This window comes from Rhea pennata, chromosome 6 (assembly GCF_028389875.1).
Source record: "Rhea pennata isolate bPtePen1 chromosome 6, bPtePen1.pri, whole genome shotgun sequence".
Classification (NCBI taxonomy): Eukaryota; Metazoa; Chordata; class Aves; order Rheiformes; family Rheidae; genus Rhea; species Rhea pennata.
In genome coordinates, this window is record NC_084668.1 from 24,799,695 (window position 1) to 24,821,349 (window position 21,655).

At 45.2% G+C, this 21,655-nt stretch overlaps 3 protein-coding genes across 3 annotated transcripts; all 3 read left to right on the forward strand.

Moving 5' to 3' along the window:
* Positions 1 to 1,268: 1,268 nt before the first annotated feature.
* HOXD12 (homeobox D12) lies at positions 1,269 to 2,335 on the forward strand. The gene is made up of 2 exons (XM_062579178.1): positions 1,269 to 1,830; positions 2,097 to 2,335. The coding sequence occupies exons 1-2, from the start codon at positions 1,269 to 1,271 to the stop codon at positions 2,333 to 2,335; spliced, it is 801 nt and encodes a 266-aa protein (XP_062435162.1).
* A 6,393-nt stretch (positions 2,336 to 8,728) lies between these two features.
* On the forward strand, positions 8,729 to 10,154 carry HOXD11 (homeobox D11). The gene is made up of 2 exons (XM_062579004.1): positions 8,729 to 9,347; positions 9,919 to 10,154. The coding sequence occupies exons 1-2, from the start codon at positions 8,729 to 8,731 to the stop codon at positions 10,152 to 10,154; spliced, it is 855 nt and encodes a 284-aa protein (XP_062434988.1).
* Positions 10,155 to 17,765: 7,611 nt separating this feature from the next.
* On the forward strand, positions 17,766 to 20,205 carry HOXD10 (homeobox D10). Its single transcript, XM_062578981.1, has 2 exons — positions 17,766 to 18,507; positions 19,899 to 20,205. Exons 1-2 carry the CDS (start codon positions 17,766 to 17,768, stop codon positions 20,174 to 20,176), a joined length of 1,020 nt encoding a protein of 339 aa, XP_062434965.1. The 3' UTR covers positions 20,177 to 20,205.
* The last annotated feature ends 1,450 nt before the right edge of the window (positions 20,206 to 21,655 follow it).

Below are 21,655 nucleotides of genomic sequence, written 5' to 3' on the forward strand. Positions count from 1 at the left end.
ATCCAGCAGAACTACAAAGAAAATGGGAGAGATGCCGGGGCTCCTGTCTGATTCCTCAAATACGTACACACACACACACACATATATGTGTATATATATATATATAAACACACACACTCCCGCCCCCTCAAGAAAAATAAGTCATAATGTTTTCCTCAGAGGGCAAAAATTCCTCCTGTGCAAATCAGGAGCTAGCAGTGAGGCAGTCAGCTGAGGCAGACCTTCCTCTGCCCACCAGAGCACTCATATCCTCTCTGCTGCAGAGCAGACCGGGGCATTCTCTTTCTCTAGAGATATTTTTTTAATCTCCGCTGTCTGTAAAAATAACTCTCAGCTGTTGTTGTTTCAAAAAGACAAAATAAACCCTGAGTTTTGGAATCTGCGCTTTGGAATGAGGATGAAGGTTAAAAAGGCAAACAAGGAGAGCTAGGAAAATCTCAGAGAAATACCAGTGATTATTGTACCAGAGGAGATGCCCACTAATACCTGAACAATTAAGATTTTAATTGCGAGCATATAATGATAATTGCAATTAAAATAAATGCGTATATAAAGCTGATAAAATAGGGGCTCTGCACACACCTACAAGGTTTACTGAACCATACAGGGTAAAAATACATATATGTGACCTAAGCGGTCATATTTCCTTCAGATCAAGAGAGAGAGACCCAAGGGGTCTTCCCAGCCCGCTATGGTTGGCAGTGTGTTTGCTGCCCGCAGCTGCCCGGCGCAGGGCGGTGCGGACAGGGGGGTCCCGCCGGCCCCGGACCCCAGCCGCTCGCCTCGGCAGCCGCCGCGGCTGGGTCCGGGCCGGGGCTGGGAGCGGAGCCGGGGCCGGAGCCCGGGCTGGAGCCGGGGCCGGTGTGTGTGTGTGTGGGGGGGGGGGGGAGGGCTGCAGCTCGAAGCTGCAATATCTCCTCTAAAACTTCGCAAATGTTTGTTTTCCCCTCATCTTTCCGCTCGCGTTGCGGCTTTGCCAGCCAGTCCGAGTCACTTTTATAGAAGTGGAGACCATGTTTTCCCCTCCCCCTTGCACGTTAGGTATTTTCATATTTCAAGTGTTATCATAAGACTTTTTAAAAAGGGGAAAAGAAAAAGGGGAAAAAAAAGGGGGGGGGACTCTGTGGCTCGGTGGCTGGAGGCGGTGCTGAAATTACCGGCTTTGAAGAACCTGTCTGCAAAGTTTCGTCCAATCGTTTTAGGCTTTCCGCTTATTCCCTGTTGTAACTAAATACTGCTGTAAGAACAGCTGAAGTCCTTTGTTGGAAATGTGTGATCGCAGTCTCTACAGATCTGGCTACGTTGGTTCTCTCTTGAATTTGCAATCTCCAGATTCCTTTTATTTTCCCAATTTGCGGGCTAATGGCAGTCAATTGGCAGCTCTGCCCACCATTTCCTACCCCCGAAGCTCGATCCCGTGGACTTGCTCAAGTTCGTGCGCCGCGCAGCCCCAGAGCCACGCGTTCAGCGGTTCCTCGCAGCCTTACCTCCCAGGCTCTGTTCCAATCAACATCAATTCCAACAGCAACAAAGAGTGCCTGGAAGAAAACAATAAATATTACGCCCATGATGCGAGCTCCAAACAAGAGGAGAGATGCAGGCAGAGGCAATCTTTCGCAAATGACCCAACTATTACTCACGCAGCCAACTTAAAGCCCGTAAAGTATGACCACTCGAGCCTGCAGAGAAGTTTGCATGGCTCGGCTACTCTTTTTGAAGTGAATTCCTGTGCTTCCAGCTTAAAGGAGGACATCAAGAATTCAGTCAACTTGAACCTGACAGTTCAGCCTGCAGCAGTCCAGTCATGCCTCAGACCTTCAGTGCAGGATGGTATGCCTTAAATATCTCGCTTTAGTTAGAAGCGACCTAGTGATACTTGCTTTCTAAAAGATGTCTGTAATTGTTTTCTGATACCTCTGTTACCCATTCAGAATGATAATCGCTTAATCCGTCTCGGAGGTAGATAGAAATTGTGCTGTCAGATGTGCTTTGCCAGATTTATCGAACTAGTTTTTGTCCTCTTATCTTGCGGGTTTTTGCGAATTATCCTTAATACACAAACCTGATCCACTAAATTATCGACGTGTTTGTTGTAGGTTTGCCTTGGTGTCCTACCCAGGGGAGATCGAGAAAGAAACGGAAACCTTACACAAAACAACAAATTGCTGAATTGGAAAACGAGTTTCTCCTCAATGAGTTTATTAACCGACAGAAGAGGAAAGAACTATCAAACAGACTGAATTTGAGCGATCAGCAAGTTAAAATTTGGTTTCAGAACCGACGAATGAAAAAGAAAAGAGTAGTAATGCGTGAGCAGGCGCTTTCTATGTACTAGAGCAGTGTCTGCCCGTTCCTGCATGAACTTGTGCCTGGAGTGTTCACCCCTAGAGTAGAGCGTATTCGCGATTGAAATCAAGGAAGTGCGTTTTCAACCGTTTAAAACAATTTCTCGAACCGTGTAGGATCCCTGTATAAATTGACACATGCTGAAGTCTTAGCCAAAATGAAGATGACAAGCCAGACCAGCAGCGAAACCTGTATTATCAGCTTTTTTTTTTTTTTTTTTTTTTTTTTTTTTACCTTTCTTTCTCCTCTTATATAGAATGCCTCCTGCTTGTTTCTCTCTCTTTCCTTGGAGAATGAGCGGTGCTAAACCGAAATCGATTTCTTTTAACTGTATGTAAACATCATTTTGCAGAAAAATAAAGAAGTAATGCCTAGTAAAGATCTCAGCTATTTAAATCCTGGCTAACCCCTTCATGTATTAATGTATTACCATGCTTTTGAACGCGAACATGCGGCGCTTGCTTGTTTTGTGGTTTGGAATAACCTGTTCGAGCACAGATCGGAGAAAGTGGTTAACAAATAACCTCCCCACCTCTTTTTTTTTTTTTTTTAAGATCTCTGCTCGGAGCTGCAGATCTGACCGCAGCCCGGCGGAGATGGCACGTGACGCCGCCGCAAGGGGAGCGCGTAACCTGCGCGGCGACTCCGCACGCACCCAAGGGCCCGGCGCCCCGGCCGCGGCGGGCGGTCCCTGCCGCGCCGCTCCACTCGCCGCCGCCTGCACGGACGGCTCTGCCGGCCGGAGCCCCGGGGCCTTCCGGGGCGGCCGAGCGGCCCCCGAGGGCGCGGGCCGCAGGGGGTTGCCCGCTCACGTCCGCGGGCGCGTTGCCGCCTGCGGGAGCCGCCGGTCGGGGCTCTCCCATCGCCCCCTCCTCGTCTCGCTCATGTCGGCGAGCAAGGCCAGGGTCAAACCCTCCTGCTCTCCCGCCCCGTCCCGGGAGGCGGCCCCGCTCCGCGCACAGCCGTCGGGGGCCCGGGTCGGGCCCTGCCCTCCCCGGCGCCGCTGACTTTGGCCTTGCCCGCACGCTGCGCCCCAACAAAGGCGCGGAGAGCAGCGCAGGTGGGCGCGGAGAGCAGCGCGGCGGGCGCGGGCGGCGCGGCAGGCACCGGCGGGCAGCGGGCTCGGCACCGCGCGGCGGAGCCCCGGCCCGGAGCCCGGCGGGTCTGGCTGTGCTGGGCGCCTCTCCCCCAGCCTCCGCCGCAGAGATTTTTACGAGGGGAGGGGGGAACGCTTTCGGGTTGCTTTTTACCCAGCTAGAAAGCTCGGGGGCTAAACCTCAGCAGAGGGGCTGGGAGCGCTGCCCAGGTCTGTTTTAGAAGGAGAAAGAAATGGGTTTTCCCGCATCTTGCTGACAGGCTTGCAGCCCCCAGCTTCCCCGGCCCCGGAGCATTCAGCCTGGCTGGAGAAGCAGAGCCAGGGAAATGCTAGGCATTGCCTTGTTCTGACATTTCAGGGAAAAGAATATATCAGGGATTTTTGGGTCCAGATTACAATGTATTTTGGCTGCAATTTTCACGTAAATCTGTTTCTAATGAAGAGGCGTTTCCACACGTGAAACCTTGGGTTGCCTCTCCCAGCAGCAATAGTAATTCACATTGGCGGAGCCTGCGTTATTCTCGTGTTTTCCTGGTATGGAGTACACTCAAATATGGTTGTCCGGGACATATTCAATAAGGCTAAATAACTGCTGTAGAAGGCACAAAGGAGTTACCTATCTATACAAAATCATTGCCTTCCTGAAGGCAATACTCTATAACAGGCGTATTTGGACTTTGCTCCTACCCAACCATTCGCTTGCAAGTGCTGTTTTGTAAAGGGCACAGCGGTCCCAGGCCATTTTGGAGGAAAATGCTGGATTTTTAGGAGAGTAGAGCTGCAGCCATCTTCCGCAAGCTTTCCAGAGAGCCCCAGAGGTGGTGTTTCGGGAGGGAGAATGAAAGCCACCCAAACCTGGACGCTCATTTCTCGCCGTCCAAAATGGCCATTGTTGCCGCATTGCCCAATGCAGACAAAAACCTACCTCGCTGACCGCGGGCTGACTGCCAAAGGAAAAGCGGAGGTGAAGAAATGCGCCGCGAGAGCTTCCCAAATGAGCGAGATGCACACCTATCCACATAAAATCAGAGGCACCACCTCTAAGTCCTTCGAAAGCTTAGAGGCATTCACCCCCTGTACGGAGAGCTGGCGCATTGCGGACAATAAAAGTCTCTTCCTTCAATAGCATTTCCCTAATTAAAAAAACTAGAAGCAACCCCAATGATGCAAGCCAGGAGAAAGGGAGAAAAAAAAAACTACAAAACAAATAAAGCCCCTTTTCTTACTCCCTTCTGGAATACTCTTCAGTCCCGCTACAGTCCATGAGAACTGGACCCTTTATTTCGTCCTTCCCTATCCTAATCTGCCCCAGTACGACCATTCCCTTTATTACATATATGATGTGAAATCTGAAGAGCATCCTCGGATGAAAAGATGTGAAAGGCAATGTATTATTTATTAGGAGTATCCAATTTGCAATGATAGCTTGTTGTAAAGCCTCTAATCTAAACCGCCTACGAAAATAGGTCACAAAACAGAAGAGATAGGATCTAAAATGCTAGATGATGTAGAAATATGTGCATTACGTATCTTTGTATGTGCCTGTACATAGACCTACACGTTTCAGCTGCAGCCGTTCAGTGCAAGCATGTGTGCACACAGGCAGACGTAGATATTTGCGGTCACTTACCGTGAACACACATATGTGCCCGAGGGAATGCCGCATGATTTCATGCATGTACATAGTTGAGGTTTTGGCTGTTAATCGAAGCCGTGAGCGGCGACCGTCGTTGTGGGCATGTGGCGAAGCGCACATACATGTACGCAACACACATGCACGCCCGCACACAGGGCTGCGTATGCACACGCCGCTTCTGCCAGCGAGGGAGCATGTGCATGCACGCTTGTGTGCATTTCGCCACATCTATGTGCGACACTCTGTGTATAGGCACAGGAGATGCACACGAGTAGTGTATACTTTGGATGCTAAACACTTTGGATAGATTATTTTTGTGTCTTTTCACCTATATCTCTCCCTCCTCCCCCTGGATCTCTGGGTGCATGCGTGTGCGGGTGTGTGCACTGGGCACCCATTAGCTGCAACATGCATGTCTCCGTCCTCCACAGCATGCAGGCGAACATCTATTCCTTTATTTACTCAGACATAAACATCTTTGCATTCCGACTGCAGTCTAAACGTGATAAACCCCTTCTGAGGGGGCTCTCCATTCCTACTAGTTTGATAAGGCTGGAAACGCAACTCTGATTGTTTGAAATGGCTCTGGATGCCTTTGTGTTTCCTAAAAGAGCATAAATAATTAAAGTTTGGCAGGGAGGAAAAGCTTTCTTGCAGAACTGTAGTGGCAATAAATGAAATGACTCAGAATCTCTTCTCCAGTCAGTTTTTACGAGAGCTGCCAGACAGTGTCTGTTCACGTTCTCCAGATACTAGGGGCGCCATAACAAAGTTAAGGTCAAGTTAGTGTCTTATCTTGGGTGGCACAAAAATACCGCATCTTCTCCAGCCGGATTGGGTATATTTTTAAATCAGAATGTTATGCAAGTCGCCTTGATTTTCACGGAGGGCTTTTGGAAATGTCTCTTGGACTAGAATACTTGCTATTTCCAGGCAACGATTGCAGATGTTTCAAGACGTCTAACGGTAAAGTATTCGCCTGAATCTGTACATGATGTGCTTTTATGTTTCGATGTTATTTAATCTGCTTAAGGCAAAAAAAGGAGGGGGGGATGTAATGCTCAGAGCTGGGCTGGGAACCGACCCCAGGGTGAAAATGCTCTGGCAGGCAGGAACCCCAAGTCTGCCTTATTCCAGCTGGGTCTCTGCGGCGATATTGGACCCACATTCCCCAAATTAGATTGCTTTTTAAGAGACTGTTTCCTAAAAGGTCTGTTTTCGTATTAACAAATCGTCGCCATGTCTTTGAACTTGAATTAGTTGAAACCAGTTGGCTCCTGCGCCAAAATTTAATTGATGCTGGGCTTGCTGCATCGAAAGGAAGGTGAAGGATTCTGGCAAAGGTGTAAATAGTTACTTAGACGGTGAGGAAAATGAAGCTCCAGAGCTTCCCAGGGCTATCTCTCCTGATGAGCTTAGCGAGAAGAAACCTGGGGGCACAATCCAAGCGGATCCTTGCCCGGTTCTGCTGCAAGCACAGGGTGGTAAGTGACACAGGAGCCATTTTAACTGCGCAGGCATCATTTTTAGGAGGTTGTTCATGTGTTGCAGCGAAACCGAACGGGCTCGAAAGTTGCCGATAACGGGAGGAAATGGTGATTTTATGTCTTGGTTTCTGGTGATACCTTGCTAAAGTCTATCTGCTGGGAGCAGTTTGTGACATTGGTGGTGATTTGCAACCGAGACACCAGAGGAAAAAAATACTTTACTGTAGAAAGGAAAAAGAAAGAAAGAAAGGAAAAAGAAGGAAAGAAAGAAAGAGAGAGAGAGAGAGAAGGAAGGAAGGAAGGAATAAGCTTAATCTTTCCTGTCTGTTTTTGGTCTTTCGGTGTTTCGGAAGGGCACGCCGGGCTCCTCTCTGGGAGCTCCTTGGCAGCCCTTGGTGCTGGAGGGACGGGGATGCTCGAGGGGCGGTTGCGGAGGTGGTGGCGGTGCCGGTGGCGGTGGCCGGGGTGGTGGCGCTGGCGGTGGCGGTGGCGGGGAGCAGCCCGGGGCACAGCTCCCCCTCGCCGAGCCCCGCCGCGCCGAGGTGATCAGCGGGGTGTCCCCGCCGAGCCCCACGGCCGCCGCCGACCCCCGGCGGCAACAGCCGGCCGGAGAAAGCCCGGGTTTGCCCTGGTCTTTCCCCCCAAGTTGTCCTCGGTGCTTTCGCTCCGGTTCCCTACCTGCCGGGCTCCCTGCTTGCTGGGGGACCTGGAGGCTGCCTTTTTGCAAGTCGCCTGTGGCCTGATGTCTGGACGGAGCGCCCTGGCTTGCAGGGGGTGGCCGTGCTTGATGTGGGGAGCACAGGCAGATTTCGGGTTGATTTGGAGACCAGCATATGGCGGGGCTCCTCTGGTTGGTATGTACAGTGTTGGGGGTGGGGGGGGAAGCATTCCCATAGAGAGCTGGCAACCGTTTCTGGAATGAGGAATTACTCGAGCATAGAGCTATTGCTGGAGCGTATTATTTATTCTCTTTTCTTTTCAGCCTTTGTGACTCGGTTTGTGCTCGTCTGTGTAAAATAATATTTCAAGGAGGAAAAAGAAAACTGACCAAAATGAGCCCTCGAAGGCAGGGCAGCTGTGGGGCTTGCGGGTCTTGTATGTGTCGCCTGCTCCCAACCCTGCTTTTCCCTTCCAGTGAAAGTGAACATTTTTGTGGGAGTTGGAGGCACGGGAACAGAGGTCACTTTGTCTGCTGCTCTGCTTCCCAAGGAAAACGTGCCTGGTGGACTTCTTCTCCTGCCCTAGCCCTTTTCTTTCCAAGAGAGCCCGAAAATATCTCCTTTTTATTATTATTAGAAAAAAAAGAAAGCTGCTGAGAGATGTTCTGTTTGCATATTTCTCATTTCAGTTTGTCTCTGGCGCCCTTATACAAGCGCACAGTGCTTAAGCACAGGCTTAAGCAAGGGAAAATGAGGTGATCGGGACTCATGCTTTGAATTTCGTGACCGATTTTGATGCCAACTGTGGATTGCTGGAGCCGAGCGGGCAGATTCACTCGTACGATAGAATATGTAAATGGGACTTGGCTTTCCTAAGTGAACTATCACCCTCTAATCGTCTGTGTAAGCAGCAGCCAGCAAATATCACTCCTGCTAATAGGGAGTGATCACATTACAGAGTCGAGGTTGTCCGGCTTGGAGCCCACACCCCGCAATACAAAGGTTACCTTTCCTAACGATGCTTTTTTTCTGAGCCTATTTCCTTAAATCTCGTGGAAGGTTTGCCAGCAAGAGGGCTCGGAGGAGCGCCGGGTGGTTAGGCGTGTGTGCGGGAGCTGCGGGGCTCTGCGCTGCCTTTGCAGCCGCGGGACGGCACATTCTCAGGTGATTAGCTCCACCACCTATGTTTATCTCGTCGCCTTGAGAAAGAACGAGGGGAAAAACCTACTATATTTGTCCAAATGCTCTGCTCATCTCTCCGTGCTGGCAGGGCTCTTTGGAGAGATCTTAGGAGTCATTCCGACGGGCTGATATAGATATAAGGACATTTCTACATCGCGTCACGTGACATAATTACCACTAGAATCAATCAAGATGAATTGCACGTCAGCACACGGTGGGGATTTTTTCTTAGTTGATCCTGTCCAAACCCTCTTGTGCAATAGATGGATCTTGTTCAATGCATTGAAGCCTCCTGGTTGCTTGCAATCGCAAAAAGGAAGACATGACTGAGTTTGACGATTGCAGCCACAGCGCATCCAATATGTATCTGCCAGGGTGTGCTTATTACGTTTCACCATCAGATTTCTCGACGAAACCCTCTTTTTTGTCGCAATCGTCTTCCTGTCAAATGACTTTTCCTTATTCTTCTAATTTACCTCATGTCCAACCTGTGCGCGAAGTAGCATTCAGGGAATACGGATTAGAGCGCAGCAAATGGCAGTACAGGGGCAGTTATGCTCCGTACTACTCAGCTGAAGAGGTGATGCACAGAGACTTTCTGCAGCCTGCGAACCGGAGGACGGAAATGTTATTCAAAACGGACCCCGTGTGCAGCCACCACGGACCGTCTCCGGCCGCCTCCAACTTGTACAGCGCGGTGGGCAGGAACGGGATCCTGCCGCAAGGCTTCGACCAGTTTTACGAGGCGGCCCCCGGCCCCCCGCACCCGCCGCTCTCCGAGGGCGACGGCGAGGGCGAGGGCGACGGCGGCAAGGGCGACGGCAAGCCCCACCACGGCACTTGCAGTAAAACACCTTCCAGCCAGGACAAGAAAGTGACAACAGCGAACAGCGCCGGGTCCCCTTCGGGGGAGGCTGTTGCAGAGAAGAGCAACAGTTCAGGTAGGTATCAGTAGTAAATTGGGGGCAAGAGTACAAGGCCAACACTTTGTCAAGCCGCATTTTATGTGCATTTTTATAAGCATCCAAAGGATTTTATGTATCCTATAAGATTTCCTTTACCGTTGTAAAGCGTGTTTACGATAGGAAACCAATTTAGGTGGGCTTAAGGTATTCTTGGAAGAGGATATTAATTGTTATTAAATTGTTGATTTGGAGGGGGGGCAGACAGGGAGATTTCACAGGTAGTGCTCAGAGCTGCCTTCATTTTAGAGCGTAAGGTCTTCGTTTGTCTGGGCGGGGGGGGGGGGGAAAGAGGAGTTTGAGCAACTTGGAATATTTCCAGGCCATTTAAATATCTCTCTGTACTGCTCAAAGTGCTCTCTTTTAAGAACAAACTGCGAAATATTCTCTTTTTTGTTAAGTCAGCCAGAGAGCAAAAACCCCAGGAATATTTTCTGTACTGCTAGGGGGCTGCTTTCCGGGCAATGGGATATTGTCGAAGTCTCTGATTTCCTATCTGAATGTGTTCGTAGCAGCAGCATAAATCAGTTTCTTCTCTCTTGAATTTCAGCAGTTCCTCAGCGATCCAGGAAAAAGAGGTGTCCCTATACCAAATATCAGATAAGAGAACTGGAACGTGAGTTTTTCTTCAATGTGTACATAAACAAAGAGAAAAGACTGCAGTTGTCCAGAATGCTCAACCTCACTGACCGACAAGTTAAAATCTGGTTCCAGAATCGAAGGATGAAAGAAAAGAAACTGAACAGAGATCGACTCCAATATTTCACTGGAAATCCCTTGTTTTGAAAGTGAAAAAGAAAAGGAAAACAAAAGAGAGAGAGAGAGAGAGAGAAGGGAGAAAGAAGAAAAAAAGAGAAAATCTCAGTCTCTCTGACTTGCCATCTGAATGCAAATGTAAATTGGTTTACATGACACATCCACCCTGCGGAACTCAAAGTTTCATTTTCATGTGCAACTCCACACACTGAATGGCCACTGGAGATTTCGGGGCTTGGCGGAGCAGATTCCTGATAAGGGGAAACTAGGGTAAATCCAACAGTCCATTCTCAAAATTTTCTCGCCAAAGGTGCTTTTCTTTCCTCTCCCACAGTACCAGCAATGGACCTGCAGTGTGTCTGGTAGTTTTTGCTTACAATTAATTCAGTTCGGGGGGTACGTTGTTGCTTTTGAGCTAGGGTAACACTTTCCTCCCTTTAAGTGAATGCGGTTTATTTAAGAGATGGTAAATGTACGTTCGCTATATATATAAATATATATATATATATATATATGTTTCTATTGTCATCCGAAAGCATGGGCCACTGTCTTTTTCATGTGAATAAATGGTTTCTAGTAAAGTTAAGGTTATATCTTCCGTGCACTGTATGGATTTCCATCTCTGAAGGATCCTAGCGTTTCCCGGGCTAGAGCCAAGTTCAGTTAAATAATAGTGGGAGGAGGTCAAGTCGCATTTTTCGAAACGCGTTTTAAAGAAATGCTAGCTGAAATCTCTAACTCTCCTTTTGTAGGTATGTGTAACCTTCACTGTTCCGCCTTGAGTGCGAGGCAGAGCAAACATGGCTGTCTGCAGACCGTCACTTGTGATGGGGCTACAATTACTATAAACAACGAAAAAGGCTTTTTAACTGGTCAGGCTCCCAGTAAGCCCAGAATCCCCAACGCCAATGACTGTTTACTGTTAGGTAAGGATAAGCCAGCACGAGGGTTCACGGCGATGCAGACCAGAGGGAGCTATAAAAAATTGGCACTCGTGGAAAAAAAATAGGGGTAGGGAAAAAAAAAAGAGTTTGGAGACAGAGGGGTGGATCTTTGAAATCTAAGCCGCAGCGCGGCCGCGGGGACCCGGCCGGTTCGCCGGGAGCGCGGCGGCCGCTTGCGCGGCGGCGGCGATGCGCCGGGCCCGGGGCTGCCTCTCGCCAGGGCAGGATCCGGCGGAGGTCCCCGCGCTTTATGCGGCGTGACCTGCCGCGGCTGTTTACAAAACCTTGAACTGTCTAGACAACACCATAAAACCCGAGGGTCTAAACAGCTTAATTGGGTTATATTATACACCTTCTGGTGGGTGAAAAAGAGATTTCCGCAATGTGCAATAAAGGGAAGGAGTGAGAAAAGAATTTGGCTTTTTTTTGAATAGGACGAAGTGGCTCTCGCTACACTTGCATCCACTGAAGGCAAACGCTGGCAAATAAGTCAGGAAAAGCCCTAGAATTAAAAAGATCGAGACTTGGAATCGGAGGGATGAATGGCTAAAAAAATTTTTTAAAACTCTTTTGCAAGAAAAACATAAGTGTATGCCTTTGAACTTCCAAAATGTCAAGGTCATCACCTTTAACCTTCCTGAATAATTAGGCGCCTTAAGGTTCCTCTGTTATTTTCAACCACCACCCACTCTCTCTCTCTCTCTCTCCTCTCTCTCTGTCTCCCTCTCGCTCTCTCACACACACGCACAGCCACACGCACACACGTATTACCGCATAGCTGGCCATATTAGCAAACGCATCATAACGCAAAGAAAACCCCAGCCGCTTTTAGGTGAGCTTCTCCGCAGCGACCCGGGGAGCATGCCCTCCTTCCGTCCCCCCCTTGCAAGAGAAACGCGGTCTGTCTATTTTTCTTTTCACTGATTCGGTGCCCGGCAATTAACCCGATATCGTTCTTTTCCTTAAAAAAATATATATTTGTGCCTCTCTGAAAAAATCAAACTCGGGGGGATGTAAGAAATACTTTGTAATTTAGGGAGAAAGATTATATTTATATAGGGATTTTCTCCGGATATGCATTTCCCCATAAAGCCTATTCTTTAGAAATGCACATAGTCGCAGGGAGTATCTAAAAGCCTTTCGCCTGAGCTTATGGCAAAATTCTCGCGGCTCTTCTGAGCCTTAATCCAAAGGGCAAGAACAAGTTGCTTGATTTTCTGTTCCCTGTAGTGCTTTAAGAGTTTATTTTAGAAGATTATTTTCCCTTTAAAATGTTAAGATACCGCAAAAGAGAGCCATGTAAACCTAAACATACTAATATAAATCTGGAAGAAATGTTCAATTATAGCAATTTTAATTTTCTATTCAAAAAAGAAAGGAATAAGCTCGGGACTGAAAGGCAGATTGAGCTGAAGAGAAAGCCAGAGAATTCCCCCGTGCTTTGCCACGAAAAGCCACAGGAGGGCGCGCTCATGTGCTGTAATGCTCACAATAGTCCTGGTGTTGAAGTATATTTTCCTCCTAATAATAATTCCACTGCTAATAAAATATCTAATATATAAGTAACGATAAGATTTCAGGGCCTTCCAAATGAGAAAATAAAGCATCAAAAAGATTTATTAAACAAATAACCCATAACCGTGACGTGCTCGAGAAATATGCCACTTTAAAAGAAATTTTTTGGTCGTAATCTTTTATAATGCATCTGAGCTTTAAAAATACCCATAATTTTAGGAAAAAAAACTCAATGATATTCAGAATTCGTTCACTAGAACGAAAATCTATTTACACTTCTTAGGATAGCCTTAACGTGGCTAGAAGAAAAGTAATATAAAAATCATGCATTTTCACAGTTTCTCTTTCAATTCGTATTCAGAGCTTTTGCTTAAATAAAACTAGAGGTACAGAAAGCTTAATTTAAAAAATGTACTCTATTTAAACGCGATATTAGCATTAGATCCTGAGAGTGTCTATTTTTAAAGAGGGAGAAAGAGTAAAGGGGAAAAAAAAGATAACTTTAATATCCGAACATCATCTTGCCAAAGAATTGCTGAATGAAATCTCTCTCCTTTAAAAACGCTATGGAGATCTATTAAAATGGAACTAGATACTAGAAAATTAAAGCGAAGCTTATGAATTTCCTGGCCATTCTCCAGTGACCGAGAATGTTCCCTTTTTCTGTTTATTGTGTTTTGTTTTTTTCCTCCAACATGCACTTTTAATAACAATCACACCAAAGAAAAGGCTTCGCTTCTTTCTGCCGTTTTTCAGAATTCATCAAAATCTATTTCACGTTGGCTCAGCCATATTCTGCATTTTAAAAGCCCCATCTCTCCTGAAAGTATTTGTTGGCACTTTGTCCGCTGAAGTTTTTTTTAGAAGTTCATTGTTAAGAGTTTCCTAGAAATAGCCTTTCCGTCTGCAATAAAATGGCATTGTACAATCTAAAATAATTGGAATCTTTGACGCTAAAGGTAGCGCTTTTAACCACATCCCGAGCACGAAGGAGAAGCCCTTGGTCTCTCGATGGGGTTACCTATTTCGAGAGGGAAATATTTAGCAAAGTTTTTTTGTTTGTTTATTTTTCTTGGCTTTAGAGAACGCACACCAACCCTGAACCCATTAGGCTGCTATGATGTGATGCTTTAACCGCTCGCAATTACAGTGAGGCCGATCTCAAAGAACGTAAACGAGTGATTGGAGCCAGGATGTGCTGTTAATTAAAATAAATAATAATAATAAAAAAAGTTGAAGGTGGAAACGCTGCTTTGTTCTTTTTTTGAATCATCAAGTAAATGCGATGATTCTGTGGGAGTCCATAATCTCTCCTATTCTTTTTTCCCCTTTCTATATTATTCCTTAAGGAAAGGTTGGGAGCTATATCTTTGGGCTTCTCCTTCTTGGAGAACGAATAGGATATTTGCTTTTTTTCAGATTAAATTACAGATTTGGCAGAAATCTACCGAAAGATAAATGAGTAACCCAAAAGCAGAGGCTGAATGCATTATCCCCGATCAGTTCACACGCTAAAATCTTACAGCTCCAGATATATACTTCTGTGTGCACTGAAATACTGAAATACAATAGAGGACGAAGTACGGCTTTGAGCGAACCTGGGAGCACAGTCAATGCTACCGTGCGATCCTCACACTCAGAAATAACACCTTTGAAGAAATGGCCAGTAGGCTGTTTTGTATATTTAATAAGCTTTCGTGTTTTAAACATAATCATACCATCAGTATCCCCCCCCCCCAAAAAAAAAAAAAAAAAAAAAAAAAATCCTGGGTGCTTGAGCCCTCAACCCAGACGTCGACTCTTTCTATGAAAATATGGCACATAGAAATCTGGGCAGCGGGACAGTTTCATTATTAAAAGACGAAAGGTCACAATACTGTAGCCAATTTTTTTCCTTAAATAAAAATATTCTTCAATCTCCCTTCAATACAACAGCGTAGTATAAAACATACAGTCCGCGCGTTAAAAGATAGCTTAAATAAATTGCTGAAATCGACTAAATGAAAGTAATATTGCTTAAAGCTTTCTAGGTTCCAGTCTATTTTTAGAATAAGATATTCCTCGCAATACCTTTTGTTACTGAAGGCATCTGCAAAATATCTAGCCTTTTCCGTACCTCTCTCCCATCCCCCTCCTATAATGAGGCACAAACACAGCAAATTGCAAGTATGGGAATCGTCAGCACAGTCGAGAAAAATCATATCACGAGTAATAAGGTTTAGGAAGATAAGGCAATGAAAATTAATCCCTCCAGCCACGTCTTCTAACCTCAAGTTTTTTACCCTGACATTTGCTTGAGGAGAAAACTGTAGTGTCCACCTATGCTTTATTACAAATAGTAATTTACATCTGCATGGACCCCTTGGTTGGGTTTTTTTCCACCCCCATTCGGAAAAATATGGGGCTCTGAGAGCAAAACCTTTATATTAATGTGGATTGTATATCTCATTTATTGCACAATATTGATTTATTTATTAATGTTAATTACTTGATTCCATTTTAATATGATTTAAAACAACAGTGACATTAAATACCTAGAGCCTAAGTCCCCAGTTCCCCAGCGACTCTTGCATGTTTATTCAACTTCTATTTACCTCAAACTTTAACTTTCCTACTTTTCATTTTCAATAAAAAAATGCTGCCCGTTTTTAAAACAACTGGTGATTTATCGTGAGCGAAGGGTCTTATGGAGCTGTTCGCCAGTCCTGAATGTGATATTTAAATCATTATCACCATAGCCATCATCTGAGTTTCCGTGTAGTGACATGTAAGAAATTCATATTTTCAATTAAAAATCAAAGAGATCTCATGTACAATCAGGAGTCAGGGAGTTAGGTCATTTAGCACAACAGAGGCTGGCGTGGAAAGCGGTTAAGCATTAGCTTATTGTTTTAACTTTACTATTGGGCAAAATCCACAGCAAACCTCTAGTATAATACTTCAGTTGGGATATTTCTGGGACACTCTTTTCTTAAAGTGTAAATAAAGATTATGAAAGACCCATTTGATGGGCATAAAATTCCTGATTAGATTTAACAGTCAAGTCTTAAACTGCGTCAAGGAAAATAGTATTTTGTTTCTTTAAACTCTGTGGGTTGTCTGGGCTGTTGTTTAAAAAGAGGAAATTGCTAGAAAGCAAGGGGGGGAATCCAGTCCTCAAAGCGGGAGCGTCGTGAACTCCGCTGCAGCTTGTTTCTGCGCTCAGGCAAATCTTAGCAATGGCTCTGATAATGATCTTAAATAGACGTGTTTTCGAGACCCCCGTTTCTGTGCAAAAACGGCAGTGGCCGTGCAGCGTGCTCGGGAAGGGCAGAGGGCTGTGCAAGGCGCAGGGATTGCGGCAAAAAATCTTAAAAGCAGCGAATATTACGAAGGTAATATTTAAACTCTCCGGCAACACAGAAGCTAGAGACTGCAGCTATAAAAGACACTGGCTCTTAACCTGACAATGATGTTGTATTTGAACAGCTGCGATAAGGTTTTAAAAGGTCTGTCTCATTGCCACAGCGAAATTTTAAATAGGGTTATTGTTTCCAGCAGTGTAAAGTGTACGGTAAAGTGCAAAACATTCAAATACCCGGAAACAGGAGAAAATTCAAATTCTCGCCGGTGGAACATGCAAGTTTTCAGTTGCGCAAAAGACGCATGTAAAAATTTAAAAATCCTTTCATATGCTGCCTGTTTCTGGGGATCTTAAAGAGTGTTTTGGTGTTAGAAAGGCCCCAAATAAACAGCCAGATGAATCTGAAAGAAAATTTTTCAATAAATTCACTTTGCGTGGATTAGAGTCCTTGACAGCCTTAATCCCAGATAAGAAAAGCTCCAGGTTAAGATAGTTAAAAAAAAAAAAAAAAAAAAAAAAAAAAAAAAAAAGAAAGAAAGAAAGAAAGGAAAAAGAAAAGAGAGAGTAAAAAGAGCAATAAATAGTTTGTACTATCGCTATTTAAACTGTAACAGCTTCGGGTTTTAAATATGGGTACGAAGTGGGAGGAAAAACAGTAAAACAGGTTTAAAGTGTTGGAACGGAAAAATCTAATTTGCCAGCGAGGCAGTTACTGTTGCCTCCTGTATTTTATTTTTTTTTTTTGCTTTAATATTCCAGCTGCATTTATCATTCTTCTTGAGGAAAAAAAAAATAAAGGGAAAGAGAAAAAGAAAACCAAGGAGTTCCTCAAACAGTTGCGATATGACTATGAGTTTCTATATGTTTATTAATGAGCAGTATTACAGAGGGAGAAATTATCTTGATGGTGCTTTCAGTTACCAGGAGGAGTAAAAAACATTTTTTTCACAGGCAGCGGTGAGAGAGCGTTGTAAAATGATTTTAGGAATCTGGTGTAACTATAAAAGTGAAGTTATGACAAAAGCCTAGCTTTTAATATTTGACGATTTGTGTTAAAACAAAAATTGACCTTCTTGGTTAGTAGCGAGGAAAAAAATCAATAGTATAATTTTCAATAATTCATAACGCGCCCGCCATTATGCTAAATCTTAACTATTAATCTTATCCTTTACAAAGTCGCGATTGATTTGTTAATAAAATATCTTCCCGTGTGTGGCAACAGAGGGTATAACTCTTTAAAAAGCTTCAGAAGCAAGAAAATTACCAAGTAGCCCGAGAATGTAGATGAGGCTTTTATTGATCGCCCCTGATTCTCCTTAATACGGATTAATAAATCGCGCAACCTTTTGTCCCGCCGCGCTTGTCAGGCCGCGGCGCGCTGGCGGGCGGCGCGGAGGGGCAGCGCGGCGGGCCGGGGGGCGGCGCGGCGCGGCGCGGCGCGGCGCGGAGGGGCCGCGCGGCGGGGCGCGGAGCGGCGCGGCGCGGCGCGGCGCGGAGGGGCCGCGCGGCGCGGAGCGGCGGTTCGGCGGCGCGGCGCAGGCGGCGGCGGCGGCGGCGGCGGCGGCGGCGGCGCGGCGGCGGCGGCGGGCGCGGAGGCGCGGCGCGGGCGGGTGCGGTGCCGGCGCGGCGGCCTAGGGGTCGCTGTTGACCGCGGCGGGCGCGGCGGGGCGGCGCGGCGGCGCGTCAGCCGCGGGGCGGCGGGGCGCGGGCCGGCGGCCGCTGCCATTGGCCCGGCTGTCATGTGGTCGCGCGGAGGCATCCGCAATTACACGGGAATGTTTTCCTAGAGATGTCAGCCTACAAAGGACACAATCTCTCTTCCTCAAATTCCTCCCCAAAATGTCCTTTCCCAACAGCTCTCCTGCCGCTAATACTTTTTTAGTAGATTCTCTCATCAGTGCGTGCAGGAGTGACAGTTTCTACTCCAACAGCGCCAGCATGTATATGCCACCTAGCACAGACATTGGGACTTATGGGATGCAAACCTGTGGACTCCTACCGTCTCTGGCTAAAAGAGAAGTTAATCACCAAAATATGGGTATGAATGTACATCCTTATATACCTCAAGTAGACAGTTGGACAGACCCGAACAGATCTTGTCGAATAGAGCAACCTGTTACACAGCAGGTCCCCACTTGTTCCTTCACTACAAATATTAAAGAAGAAAGCAATTGCTGCATGTATTCCGATAAGAGAACAAAACTCATTTCTTCAGACGTCCCTTCCTACCAGAGGCTGGTGTCTGAATCATGCCCCATTGAAAACCCCGAGGTTCCTGTCCCAGGATATTTTAGACTGAGCCAGACCTACGCCACTGGGAAAACCCAAGAGTACAATAATAGCCCTGAAACGAGTTCAACTGTAATGTTACAGTTAAACCCTCGCGGCAGCTCCAAACCGCAGATATCTTCTCAACTTCAGATGGAAAAGAAAATGAATGAAAATCCGAACAACCAAGACAGCACAGCTAAAGTCTCTCAAGTGGAAAGTCCCGAGCCCAAATCCACGTTGCAAGACGAAAGGAGCTGCCTGCCTGAAGGCTCTGTGTCCAGCCCAGAAGTCCAGGAGAAGGAGAGTAAAGGTCTGTATGATCGAGTTTAAACCGTAACGTGGTGTAACTCCAACACGCCAGCATCATAAAACACGCTCTAATATACTAACAAGCATCACAGCCATCACATTTAATGATAAGGAGTATCGGGCTGCAGGTGCTGTCTCGCTGAAGATTTTGGCAGGGAAAAAAATGCTACACAAAAGATTCCAGAGATTTTCTTTATATATTTGCCTCTCTCGTGCATGCAGACAGTCTCTGTGATGCGGAGAATATGTGTGTGTGCTCCTCGAGGCACCGCAGCATCCGAAAGCAGCCAAATACCTTTAAAAAAGCAGGTCTGGAGGTTGTAAAATACGACCAGCTCAACTTTTCTCTTGTAATATTTCGCTGAAATATTTTCTCTGAGCCTAACTGCGGTCTGATTGCATTTATAGTTAATTATGATCCTATTAAAATAGGTGAGAAATAGGTGCTACCAAGCTGGATAAAGTTTTAAACAAATGTACAATGAAAACAGCAGCCCGCTGTCTGCTTGATCAAAACGTGGAATATTTGAATGTGGTGCTTTAGATAACCTTGCTTTTTGTCTCAAAAAGTGCAACATTATTTTGAAATACGTTTGAAAGCTAAAGGTGGTGCTTATCTAATTTTATTTTTCCTTTAAAAGTACACTAAAGCCTTAATTTCGAACGGCGTGTGTTGAAGGACCCCAAAACGGGAAATTTTCACCTAAAGAAATGTACTTTGCAACCTCTAGGTCAATTTTTATCCTATGTGTGCATGGAGATTCTCTTCATAGGAATTATATTTCATAATCCAGGTCTAGGTTGATATAGGACAGATTTCTTTCTGATGAAAAAAATATCTAAAAGGAAAATGGGAAAAAAAAATCTGAGGTGGAGGGTATTAATTTCAGGCGCATCTTTTTGTCTGGGAAAAAAATGTGTGTGTCTCTTTCTACGGATGTTTGTGTAATTCAGCTGATGATTTAGGGGAAGCTGATACAAAATATATTGCGATGGTATTTTGTAATTGAGTGATTTTCTTAGCAAGTGTCGCAGGAGACCGAGTCAGCCATGGCCAGGCTAGACCCGTTAAAATGTTACCAATGGACTGATGGCAGGTTAAATATTGTGCAAATGCTAAATGCCACTTGAAAACTTTAGATACCATTTCTAGAGGAGCCAGGAGAGAGAGAAAAACCTGAAAGATAGGGTAACGTGTTGTGTGAACTATTTAACATGAGCCTGGCAGCAATTAATGTCTGTATTCCAGTGTCCACACCTCATGCTCGCAATGTTTAATACCCACATTCACCATATCTGCCAGACACTACAGAGGAGGGTTCATGGCCAAGGGTACACTTTAACAGCCTGAGGTATTTTTGATTTTTTGTTCTTCTTCTTTGATTTTGATAGAGGAAATCAAGTCTGATACTCCAACAAGCAATTGGCTAACTGCAAAGAGTGGCAGAAAGAAGAGGTGTCCTTATACTAAACACCAAACACTGGAATTAGAGAAAGAGTTCTTATTCAATATGTATCTCACTCGAGAGCGCCGCCTAGAGATCAGTAAGAGCGTAAACCTCACTGACAGGCAGGTCAAGATTTGGTTTCAAAACCGCAGAATGAAGCTCAAGAAGATGAGCAGGGAGAACCGAATCCGAGAACTGACCGCTAATCTCACCTTCTCTTAAAGCTGCCCCGGGGGTGCAAACAGTGAGCAATGGGCACAGCACCGCCGGTTCCTAAATGCAGGAGAGACTTTGACAAAACCCTTCATTTTCCATTTTTTTTTCTGATAGAATGTGACTCTTCGTCCTTCTTTTAGCGCTGCAAGTGAATATGTATTACTATGATGAGTATATATAAAACCTAGCACGTGTAATTTATTTTTGTTCTCATCGTAATGCAGGGTAACTATTATTGAATATTATCATTTGGTCTTAACTTATTGGAACTGTCGAACATCCAAACAATGTGACTTTTTCATGTTTTTACTAACAAAATGGTATTTATGTGGGGCTATTACACGGGCCATAACATTTTGAGTACATTCAATACCTTAAGAAAAAAAAGGGGGAAAACTTTGGGGAGGGGGGAAAGAGAAGCACATTATAATGTAACTATCCTCTCAAATGAACTTAGAGATTGTCCTACGTAAGATGGAATATTTCATTCTTCTCCATTGTAGACATTTTCTTGTGGTGCATATGTGGAATAGTAGTCGTTCAACAGCAATATGTCCTTCTTGTGCATGTTCTATTCGCATGTATAATGCAATAAACTCTGTAAACTACTGCGATTCCTTTGGTTTTCTACAAATGTTTAAAGTACAGATGCAGGCTGGTTTCCTGATCTTTCATTATCAGCAGCTCTTTGGACTCATATACCTGCTTCTCCATTTTCTGCTCTTTGTGTGTGACTGCCTCGTTTTCTTTCTTTCCTTCTTTTCCTTTTTTTTTTTTTTTTTTTTCTTTTTAGGGGTGGGGTGGAGACTGGGGCGGGAAATGATGTAAACCTAATTCATTTATAATTGTGCCTGTAAACAAATGATTAATTGATAAAATGTTGTGTGATGTTCGCAGTCTGACAAACTGATTCAAAAAAAAAAAAAAAAAAAAAAAGAAACAGAAAAAAAAAGCATAGTAAAATATTATGACCTAAACTGGACATCCTCATCCAATCAACTCATAAATGGTAAGTGATAAAAAAATCTTTCTATTACAAGCTGTCAGCAATATGTGTGCCATTTTATTTGACGTTAGCATGTTGATTTAAAAAAGTAGCAGTCACTGTGTGCTTACAATGTGTAGACTTGGATTTCGTGCCTTCACTTGCTTTTTAAAAAATCATCATACCAAATGCAAAGCTGGGTATAGACAAATGTTAAGGAGTTCAGTTCTTGGTCAGCTCAAGAGCTTTCAGAAGATGGTGGATGGGGAAATATTCCCTCAAACATCTGGCTGGGTTGGGCTTTTGGAGCAGAAATGCTCAGGCGTGCTCACAAAAGTGCCCCAGCCTCTGCAAACCTCCGTGTGTGACCCTGCACCATTTTGGTTTGCTCAGGGGTCGTTTTATTTCATGCAGTTTCATGTTAGCTTTACACATCCTGAGAATGAAGTTCACGACTCTTAACCCTTTCCGTACATAGCTGAAAAATATTAATAACAGGG